The 11,547-nt window shown below is 48.5% G+C and overlaps 1 protein-coding gene across 1 annotated transcript in view; it reads right to left on the reverse strand.

The window, feature by feature from the left end:
• The window catches only part of NALCN (sodium leak channel, non-selective), a 285,453-nt gene that overhangs the window by 6,422 nt on the left and 267,484 nt on the right, over nt 1-11,547 (reverse strand). Inside the window, exons 36-41 of the mRNA XM_065901958.1 lie at nt 11,363-11,511; nt 10,419-10,512; nt 8,219-8,351; nt 7,430-7,545; nt 4,961-5,118; nt 1,172-1,322 (exon numbers count right to left, since the gene is read on the reverse strand). Of these exons, the coding sequence (XP_065758030.1) occupies nt 1,172-1,322; nt 4,961-5,118; nt 7,430-7,545; nt 8,219-8,351; nt 10,419-10,512; nt 11,363-11,511 (801 nt within the window). The remainder of the gene's footprint in view (nt 1-1,171; nt 1,323-4,960; nt 5,119-7,429; nt 7,546-8,218; nt 8,352-10,418; nt 10,513-11,362; nt 11,512-11,547) is intronic.

Consider the following 11,547-nt stretch of genomic DNA (forward strand, 5'->3'; position numbering starts at 1 on the left):
ATCACTGCAGATGGTGGTTGCAGCCATGAAATTAAAAGACGCTTACTCCTTGGAAGGAAAGTTATGACCAACCTAGATAGCATATTAAAAAGCAGAGACATTACTTTGCCAACAAACGTCCGTCTAGTCAAGGCTATGGTTTTTCCAATGGTCATGTATGGATTTGAGAGTTGGACTGTGAAGAAAGCTGAGCGCCGAAGAATTGATGCTTTTGAACTGTGGTGTTGGAGAAGACTCTTGAGAGTCCCTTGGACTGCAAGGAGATCCAACCAGTCCATCCTAAAGAAGATCAGTCCTGGGTGTTCACTGGAAGGACTGATGCTGAAGCTGAAACTCCAATACTTTGGCCACCTCATGTGAAGAGCTGACTCACTGGAAAAGACCCTGATGCTGGGAAGGATTGTGGGCAGGAGGAGAAGGGGACAACAGAAGATGAGATGGCTGGATGGCATCACCGACTCGATGGACATGAGGTTGAGTAAACTCCAGGAGTTGGTGACGGACAGGGAGGCCTGACGTGCTGTGATTCATGGGCTCGCAAAGAGTCAGACACGACTGAGCGACTGAACTGAACTGAAACTGCTTTTTAAACATTCAAACTGTGTTATAAAGAAGTGATTCAATGGAGACTTGTTACAGACTCTGCTCAAGAGAGTACGGCTGACTCTGGGCCATAATTAGGGTTTGAATCACTGTGAATGGATTGGGTGACATTGTTGAAGGTCCATAAGGTGATCACAGAAGGATCTAATCCAGGTACTGTGGGGGCCCTTTCCTTTGAACCCTCTGCCTCCCTCCTCCCCTCCCCCCTCCTCCCCTTCTTCCTTCTCCTCCCCCAATCCCTCCTCCTCCTCCCCTCCCCTCCCCTCCCCCCTCCTCTCCTTCTCCCTCCCTCCTCCTCCCCTTCCTCCTCTTCCCCTCCCCCCTTCTCTTTCCAAAGCTCTTTCTTTTGAATTCTCCCCCTCCTCCCCTCCCCACTCCTCCCCTTCTTCCTCCTCCCCTCCCCCAGCCTCCCCTCCCCCCTCCTCCCCTTCTTCCTCCTCCCTCCCTCCCAACCCCTCCTTTCCTCCATGCCCCCTCCTCTCCTTCTTTCTCCTCCTCTTCCTCCCCCCAACCCCCGCCTCCTCCTCTGAGAGGAGGAAGGGAAGGCCCACAGGTCTGGCGCACTCACGGCTCGGATGCGCTTCAGGCACTTCTTCAGCCACATGCGGATGGTCTGCTTGGCCACCTCCTCCTCGATGGTGTACTCCAGCTGCTCCCTGGCCAGCAGCTCTTCCAGCTGCAAACTCTTGCGGATGTCCACTGACCGGTAGGAGAGCATGCTGTCGGGGGGCATGGTGGTGAGCTCTGATGCCCCTGGGGGCCAGGCTCGTGGCCATCACAGAATCCAGAGAGGAGGCGACTCCATCCAGCCAGTGTAAGTTTGCGATGCCACCCCGACCAGCTGATTATGTCACCGCCCTATCTCCACCCTCATCTATCAGCCGGGGAGAGTCATGGACCTCCCTTTCCACAGGATGAAGTGTGCTACTATCTGCAAGGTGCTTACCACACCATCAGCATTCGTAAAACAAAAGATCCAGGCTAGGCTATGACCTTCGTTATCAGCTGCTTAAGAGTCTGGAACTTTCTCTGTAGAAGGAAGACTGTTCTCGCTATACTTTCTTCACATTCAGGTCAATTTGGTGATGGTCCTTGTGCTTACAAGTAGATGCTTCTTGGTTATCCATTTTAAATAAAGCATTACGTACTTGTCCATTCCAAACTCCCTAATGGTATGTGGCAGCCTGGATGGGAGGGGAGTCTGGGGCAGAAGGGATACACGTGTATGTGCCCGAGTTCCTTCGTTATTCACCTGAAACTATCACAGCATTGTTAATTGGCTACACTCCAATACAAAATAAAATGTTTAATTTAAAAAAATCATGTTTATATACAGAAATATTTGGTGATGGTCAATATGCTTGGCTGTGGGTCATGTATCCCATTCCCCTGGCCCGCCACCATTTCCCTCTCAATTTATCTTGTTTGCTCCCTTAGATCTTCCTCATTTATTATACTTTTTAAACATCTGTTTTTATTTACTTATTTGGCCATTCCTGGTCTTAGCTGCAGCGCTTAGGATCTTCCATCTCGGTCATGGCATGTGGGATCTTTAGTTGTGGTATGAAGTGAAGTGAAGTGAAAGTCGCTCAGTCGTGTCCAATTCTTTGCAACCTCATGGACTGTATAGTCCATGGAATTCTCCAGGTCAGAATACTGGAGTGGGTATCCTTTCCCTTCTCCAGGGGATCTTCCCAACCCAGGGATCGAACCCAGGTCTCCCGCATTGCAGGCAGGTTCTTGACCAGCTGAGCCAGCAGGGAAGCCCAAGAATATTGGAGTGGGTAGCCTATCCCTTCTCCAGCGGATCTTCCCAACCTAGGAATCGAACCACGTTGCAGGCGGATTCTTTACCAACTGAGCTATCAGGGAAGCCTGGCATGCAGACTCTTAATTGCGGCATTGAGGGTCTAGTTCCCCAACCAGGAATCAAACCCGCGCCCCCAACCGCAAGGAGTCTTAGCCACTGGGCCACCAGGGAAGTCCCTTCCTCATTCATTTCAGATGGGCTCAAAGCCAGGGTGCAACGCTCACTCCCATTGGCCCTTAGCACAATAGGCCCAGACAATGGGCAGATGACAGCGACTCAGCCGACGTGCCGCGTGGGAGCGCCTGGGCAACGAGGCACCTCACGTGTCCAGGCCGAGGGGCTCGCAGTCAAAGGGGGATACAGAGCCCTCTGGCAGTTGGGTGCTGTCCTGCGTAGCCCCTGCCTGCCCCCAGCTGTGAGCTCACATCCATCTACACAGCCCAGATCACAGCGTGGAGGTGCCTGAGGGGCCTTCCCCATGCAACCCTGGTATCAGTTCCATGACCTACTCTCGATCTAAGCCTCTTCCCACCACTGGGGAGGAAGTGCTCTCCCCTGCCTTGTCAAGAATCTCATCGTTGTGGACCACTTGTGATCATATCCAGGGCGAGAAGGATAAGGAGCGGCAAAGGATGCCTCCATCAGCTTCGTCTGGGTCCATTTGATCAGACACACAATGTCATCCAAAGAGACTGGATGGTAATTAGTGGGGACAGTGATGTGTCTATACACCTCACTTTCAGTCTGAAACTGTCACTACGAGGAAGATGAGGTGACATTCTGAGAGAGATGGCACTCTTTGCTCTTATCTGTGTTTTCTGACTCATCTTGGCCTGCATTTTCGCTTGCTCCCAGAAGAAGGGAAGAGGGGGGAGGTAGAATGGATAACTTGAGAACTTCTCCCAGATCCTTCCTCTGTTCTGGTCATTTTTCAGATTCTATTTACAACGTATTTCTGTACGCATGGATGCTCCTGAAATTTGTGACGCAATACCCAACATTTAATTGGCTGGGTATTTGCAACACGATGAACATAGCCACTGGTGGTAGAGCGTTTTCTTGACTTTTTCTGGAGCATGGATCCTTTGGCAGTGCAGCTGATGCAACATTTCTTAGCATAAGGTTTTGAATGCAGTACAAAATCTACATTACACAGGAAACGGATTACATAGAAATTGAGTCCTTAGATTATTTTCTTTGAAAAGGTGGTGATACAGTAAAATAAGAACTTCTCTACTATTATATTGAATAATAACATCTAGCTGAGGTGAAGTGACTATTATATCTCAGAACCGGGAAGCATAACAGGTATTTTAAGATATCAGACATGCAGTAATGGACATGAAAATGTCTGTGAATTCTCCTGGTGATAAAGACACAGCTACTGTATTGTTAACACCACTGTGGTTTGTTGCCTGTATTCATCATGGAAGGAGATGCTGCACTGCAGCCAATGACTAGTGAAAATAAAGATGGAACTGTTTCTCTTTCCAAGACCACGGACCTCTGAATTTTATCTACGGACTCCTATTTAAGAAGCTGTTGAGTTGAATTGTTTTCCCTCAACGAAAGGTATGCTGGACTCCTCACGCCAGGCCCTCAGAGTGTGATCTTATTTGGGAATAGGTCACTGCAGATTGGGCTTTCCTGGCGGCTCAGACAGTAAAGAATCTGCCTGCAATGCAGGAGACCCAGGTTCGATCCCTGGGTCGGGAAGATCCCCTGGAGGACGGCATGGCAACCCACCCTAGTATTCTTTCCTAGAGAATCCCAAGGACAGAGGAGCTGGTGAGCTGCAGTCCATGGGGTCCTAAAGAGTCAGACACGACGGAAGCAATGGCGCATGCACATGCACGCGCTGCAGATGTGATTAGTTAGGAGGAGGTCGTGCTGGAGTAGGGGGGGTCTTTCATCCGAGATGATCTGGTGTCCTTACAAAGGGGACACCCGGACAGACACACAGACACACACACGTGGAGCACGTCCTGTGAAGATGAAGGCAGAGATCAGGGTGATGCTTCCACAGGCCAAGAAACACCAGCAATGACCAGCACGCCACCAGCAGCCCCAGGCGAGACCTGGATCCGATCCTCCCTCCCAGCCTCAGAGAGAACCCCGTCTGCTGACTCCTTGAATTCACTTCCAGCCTCCAGACAATCCACTTGCCTGCTTAGACCACTCAGAGTGTGAGATTTTGTTAAAGCAATCCTAGCAAATAATGCAGAAGCCGCTCAGAGAGAAGAAAGGGCTGAGCCTCCATTTGCCCTTTTGTCCTATCTGGGGTCCTCAGGAAATGTCTGGAAATGGGGTGTGTCAACCAAGCAGGGGCGCCCGTCTTTGGGTGGGTCAGGCCGACTCTGGTTGGACCCACGGGTGAGAAGACTGATCAGACTGCAGCCCCAGCTTGGCCCCAGGAACTGAGCAGGTCCCCAGCCTTCTGGATGTCTTCCTTCCTGCTAACGAGGGGGCAGGGGACTCACCGCCCCTGCAGCTGAGACTCAGAGCTGGGAGCCACCCCCCCCCACGACCCCTTCTCCCGCCCCGTACCTGAGCACGTCATGGAAGGTGACGTCACCGCCATTGTGCAGCCGCTCCATCTCATAGCACATGTGCTTGAACAGAAGCTTGTCTTTGTCCAGGTCCACCTCCAGCCTGCCCCGCAGCAGCCGCAGCAGGAACTTCACACGGAAGGTCGGGATCACCCCCTGGCGACAGAGCGTGGGGATGGTTGTTAAGTCGCAGAGGATTCTATGCGACCCCATGGACTGTAGCCCGCCTGCCTCCTCTGCCCATGGTGTTTCTTCCCCAGGCAAGAACACTGGAGCGGATCACCCGCTGGTGACAGAGCATGTTGATGGTTGTCGCATCGGACTCTTTGCGACCCCATGGACTGTAGCCTGCCTAACTCCTCTGTCCGTGGGATTCTCCAGGCAAGAAGACTGGAGTGGGGTGCCATTTCCTTCTCCAGGGGCTCTTCCTAACCCAGGGGATCGAACCCTCGTCTCCCACACTGGCAGGCGGGTTCTTTGCCACTGAGCCGCCGAGGAAGCCTGGCAACAAAGCACTGTCATTCGGAAATCATCCTTAGGCCGCCATGATTTGCTTGGTGTTCTGTTTTCACAGCCAAAGAGCCCACAGCTAGTCCTCAAAAGCTGCCATAAACCATCACGAGAACGAGGAAGCTGCTGGCCTCCAGAGGCAGGGCGGGTCTGCACAGCCGGAGGAGACCAGGATGAAGAGCTGGCTCCTGGGAGTTTCTGCAGGAGCTTCTCTGGTTCCGGGGGGTGGGGTGGGAACAGGGACATCCCCGCCACCTCGGGCACCCAGGAGCCAGGAGGGGCAGAGGTCACCCTCCGCCTCCCCAGCACGGCTCCTGCTTCACGTCTCTCCCGGTGCCTGCCGCACGGACGCGGCCCATCCTCATGTTTCTCTAACACATGAGCCGAGAGGACAGTGATGCACTGAGTCGAAGACGGGGGGCCCATGTGGGCACGATCCTCCTCTTCACTTAGTCCAGATGCTGGGCGTGGCTAATTGTGGATTCTGAGTTGCTCTTCTGCCGAAAGACCACTCCTTTCCGGGTCCTCTTCAGCATGAGGGCAGTCCCATCCAGGAGGCCCGGCTCCCAGCAGATCCAGACTCCGAGCCCCTAACACGGGTCACTCCCTTCGGGGCAACGATACCTGCAGTGCCAGCCTGGCTCTGACTTTGAATGGAAGAACTGGGCGAGAGGCAGGGAGGCTGGCAGCCTGTGAATTCCTGCCAGTGACTAACGTCCACACGTGTGAGTGGTGTGCCAACTTGCGTGTGTGTCCTCGGAGGGCAGGCCTCTGCAGGCGTCACTGATGGAGAGCTCAGCAGATCCAGGTGAGATGGAGGCCAGGTCAGCATCTTGGAAGAAACCCCCCCAGACCAGTGCCCGGGGCGGGGGGTTCACCAAGGGGAGAGAGAGCACAGAGCCTGGGGAAAGCCGTGCGCCCCTCTGCAGATCCCAGCTCTGATCCAGGAAACCCTGTCCGCTCTGCTTCTGGCTCCTTGGCCTCTGTGTCTGCGGTCGATTCTTCCAGAAACCATTTCCAGATCTTCCCCCAGGTCTGCCTGTGGCTGAACTTCCCTCGTTCCTCAGATGTTAAGTCAAATAACACCTGCTCAGCCAGGCCTTCACGACCACCTTTCTAAAACATCTGCCCCCAACTCCAGCCACTCTCAACCATGTCACACCTTTTTCAAAGTGTTTATTGCTTCTTGAAATAAACATCATCATTACAATCATTACTGTTTCACTTTTTATAGCTTGTCTCCCTGTAGGCTCTGCGAGAACAGGGACCTAGCCATCTTGTTCATGGTCGCGTCCCTGGTGCCTAGAACTGTGCCTGAGGGTTTGCTAAGATGAAGGAGGAAGAGGAGGAAGGGGAGGAAGGAGGCGGAGGGGTAGGAGGTGAGGAAGGAAGAAGGGGGGAGAGGAGGGGGAAGGGGTCAGGAAGGCGGGTGGGGACAGGAGAAGGGGAGAGGGGGAGGAGGGGGACGGGGGAAGAGCAGCTTTCTGACTCACTCTAGGAAATCTTGGATAAGCTTTATGATGAAAACATTCAAATAGTAAGTCCAAAATGGTAAGTTTCAGAAACCACTAAATAACTCCTTTGCACTTCCAATCAGAATTGCTGTTTGAATCTGCCGTACAGGTCACTACGGCGATGTGAACCCCACCCCATCCTGCCCTGAGCCCAGGCTGGCTGCTTTAGAGCTCCCTTTGGGTTCCTCTCCTTGAAGACCTTCCGAATGTCGGAAGGAGAGGACACTCGTGGTTGGGAAGAACAGGACAGGGAGCTCTTCGGTCTCTCTCCCCTCCTAGCGCGTCCTTCTAAATTGTCAATGACAGCGTTCTGCAATTCAGCAATGGCCGTTCTATGCGAATTCAATACATGTCAACCGTCAACAACAAAACCACTGAAAAGTTTGCAATGAGGCATTAAGTGTCTTTGGGGTGGGGCATGAGACAATAATCGACTCTCTCACCTCTCTTTTATCATCCACCATGTTCCATATGATTTGAAAGTGGCGAAGATCATTGTAACTTAAAAGCTGGTCCTCCTCAGTGGAATAAAACAAGGAGAAATTCTCCACAATTATGGCTAAAGAAAAACAAGAAAAGAAAAGAAAAATGAGGATGTTAGGCAATTATGCTAATCTGTCATTTTTCGCAAAAAGTAAAACATCGATTATAAATAATGAATTTTATCACCTACATTATAAGCCAAATTTTTAAAGGGCTTTTAGTATGGTTTCCAAGTTGGCATGTTTTACACTTGGACCGGGCTATTTATCCAGCTCCTGCCTTTCCAAAACATGAGGGTCATGAGCATAAACATGCATTCTGTGTCTATAGCCACTCACGCCAGCTGGCTTCAACTCTTCATTGAGAGTTCCAGGGCACTTTTTAAACGTCAGATTGAGTTCTGGTGGCCCCACAGCTGGGTGGACAACGTACATCTTTTGAAAACATAATTGTGATATTTCAAGGCTGCACAGGTAGCCTTTTCTGATATTTGTTCAACTGAACCCATGAGAAGAGCTTTTGAAATTAATGGACATAATAAATAGGACAACTCTTGAAATTGCAATCAACTGTCATTTATGTGCCTTTCAAAGGTCTTTTCAGTTTCTGGACCGAGAGGCAACAATTTATAATTAATGCCATAAAACACCCACCCCAAGCAACCCGGGATAATTACTTGGAAATTGTGCATAATTATCTAACGACCTGAGTTTAAAGAGATTGAAAAATATTCAACGAGCATCACTTACCTACAAGCAGATTTAGCATGATGTAGGCAATGATGACATAAAATGAACAGAAATACATAAGCGCCCCGGCATAATTTCCACAGTCTGTTGCCCAGTATGTAAATTCATCGGGAGTACAAAAGGGGGGCTGGACCTGCGGGGCCATGGCAGGGAAGAGGCAGGGGCCAGGGAGAGAACAGAGGAGAATATAAATTCCCCTTATCTAACTGTAATTGGGAACGTATTCCTAACAATATAAAATATAATCAACTTCAAAGTGATCTCTCAGAGCCCCATACACTGGGTACACCATCTGTGGCCAAAATCAAAAAGAATATTTCATTTATGCCATGCTTTTGGCCTTGCAGAATCCCAAGTTCATTGCCATTTGAGAAGCACAACAAAAATGAAGCCATTTCTCCCAAGAGACACTTTTTGCCACCTCCACTAGCTCTGAAGAGTCAGTAGTCACTGTGATGCAAAATGCAGACAGTCAGATAAAAAGGTGTTCTAAAAAATTCTCTGACTTCAGTAATGGCTTAAGATTTAGGAAGATTCGCACGACACAGCCCATTCACATTCAGATTATGTAAGGATAAGCCAGGATCCTAATTCTTGGAGCATCCCTATGAGACGTCATTAAATGGCACAAGATTTCAGGTTATCAAAAGCCTTCTTTTTTTTTTTTTTTGATGTGGACCATTTTTAAAGTCTTTATTGAATCTGTTACAATATTACTTCTGCTTTATGTTTTGGTTCTTTTTTTTGGCCTCGGGGCCTGTGGAGTCTTAGCTCCCCGACCAGGGATCAAATCCGAACCTCCTACATTGGAAGGTGACGTCTCAGCCCCTGGGCCACCAGGGAAATCCCGAAGCTTGCCCATTCTCCACTGGCCCCATAAAACTCACACACCTCTCAGAGACTTCCGGTTTCTTTCTGTCAGGGAGACCTAGGTCTTTCTTCTACATTTCCACGGCCTTCTGCTTCCTTATTTTTTTATCTAGAATTTAATCAATTCTGCCTTGTATTATTTTGACTTTGGTAAATTCTGTCTCTGTTCCCTCATACATAAAGCTCCTGAGCTCCTCCTCTGGGTTTGGTTTATCCCCAGGCCCCTCCCCTCCTCCCTGCCGCTAACAGTCTGGAGGCCTGCAGGCCACGAGTAGCTGCCAACTCCACATCAGTGACATTAAATGTTAGTCGCTCAGTCGTGTCCGACTCTTTGTGACCCCACAGACTGTAGCCCTCAGGGCTTGTCTGTCCAGGGGATTCTCCAGGCAAGAATACTACTAGATGGGGTTGCCATTTTCTCCTTCAGGCTATCTTCCCGACCCAGGGGTTGAACTAGGGTCTCCCACATTGGAGGCAGATTCTTCACCATCTGAACCACCAGGGTGGTTCAGCCCCACTCCACGGGGCTATCTAAATTCAAAGTTATGGTCATTAACAGTCAATACAATTAAAATGCAATGGAGAATTCAATTCCTCAGTTGTACTAATCGCACCTCAGGGGCTCAATAACCACACAGGGGTGGTGGCCACTGAGCTGCCACGTTTGCAGAAATTTCTTTTGTCCGTTGGTCTGGAGGGTCAGAGCAGGATGAAATGAACCAATCAAGCTGATAACTCACTGTGGTTGTGTGAGCAACCACACAGCAACGAAGAAATACAGAATGCCAGGAGAACACAGAACTCCAGTCTTAGTGTTGGGCAGGGTTCCTGAAGGAACTGAGCTTTAAACTGAGACCTGAGGATGGTGAAGTCCCTAGAAGCAAGGATACCTGAGGAAGAGTATTGCTCGGAACCCCTGATATAAGCTCCTTGAGAATGCCTTGGACTCGCTGAAGCCCTAGCACCTAGGACAGGGGCCAGCACAGAAACAGGGGCCTAGTGAGTATGTGTTGAATAAATTAAATCAAAGATCGGAACTCTCCTCTTTGAACTTGACTGCCAGAATGTCAAAGACAGGAGGGACCGAACAATGCTCAAATGATGCAAATTTGTTGAATGAAACTATAATAGCTTGAGTTGGGTTCACTGGATATCTTTCTTGTATGTGTATATACTGTAATTTAAGAGGACGCAGCTTTATGGATTAAAGCACCAGGATATGTGTTTTGTATACAGTTTTGACACTACAAGAATGATGGTGCCATTATATCACCAAAGAGTTTCATCTGCTTCTAAGTCTAGGCATTGTTAGCGATGAAGAGACATTTACCATACAGTCGTGCATAATCTTATTCCAATCTTCTCCTGTGACAATTCGGAACAGTACAGTAATAGCTTTGCCAGCTGAAGAAAAGTTTGCATGCCTAATTTAAGGAAAAACAAACAAACAAACAATATGAGTGATACGGTTGGTCATGAGGTACGAAGGGTTGTCACCACCAAAACAGGTGGATTTTGGAGCAAATTTGGTTGCTAAGCTACCATTTCCAAAGGTTACAGCCTCTCATTTGTTTGTTATTTATACTTGCCTCCAAGTAGAGCTGTCTCAATAGCTCAACCCTAGCACAGCGCCAACAATTTATTGCCATTCATCTTGCATGACTGGGGAAGCAAGCTCTGACAATTAAAACTGATTCCTTCTTTTACAAAGATTATGCTATAAAAGATGGAACCACCATGTATCAAATAAGTAGTCTCTGCAACACAATACATTTAATTTTTTTTCTGTAAGGACTTCAAAAAAAATACTCTGATATGGTTCCATGAAATTTAAGACAATCTTTGAAAAATGCTTTTCATGTATAATAATAAACTGTGGGTCCTAACTTACAATGTTTGTCTTAAAAAAAGGGAAAAAACCCCCAGAGCCATCTCAAAATTGTTTAATTAAAAAAAATAATATATCACTTCTGGCAGTATGTGGACAGAAAAACTGCTGGAATTCACGAGGCATTAGAAGTGGTTATTTCTGTATGGGGATGGAATTATGGGTTCTTTTTGTTTTCTTTTATTTCTGGATTTTCTAAGGTTTCTAAACTAAGCATGCATACTGTTTTCAATGAGAAAAACATCATTTAAAATTTGGTCATTTTACTTTGTTTTAATTTTCAAATAATTGCTTCCCCATCTTTGTTTAAAACATGCAGATACTTACTCATGGCTTCATTACTAAAAAAGCTTACTATTTGAATACAAAGATAAATATACACCAACCTGTTAATATTTTCTCCATATTTCACAGTACCAAATAAGACAACTCCAGCGAAGGCATAGCACAGCAGCAATAGGAACATGCCCACTATGATAAAGAAGCTTTTGTACATGCTGACGACCACCGTCAGGAGAAGCATCTTTAGTGTTACCTGAATGGAGATGAAGGATTTGGGGGTGGGGGTGGG

Source organism: Muntiacus reevesi, chromosome 11 (genome assembly GCF_963930625.1).
Source record: "Muntiacus reevesi chromosome 11, mMunRee1.1, whole genome shotgun sequence".
Taxonomy (NCBI): domain Eukaryota; kingdom Metazoa; phylum Chordata; class Mammalia; order Artiodactyla; family Cervidae; genus Muntiacus; species Muntiacus reevesi.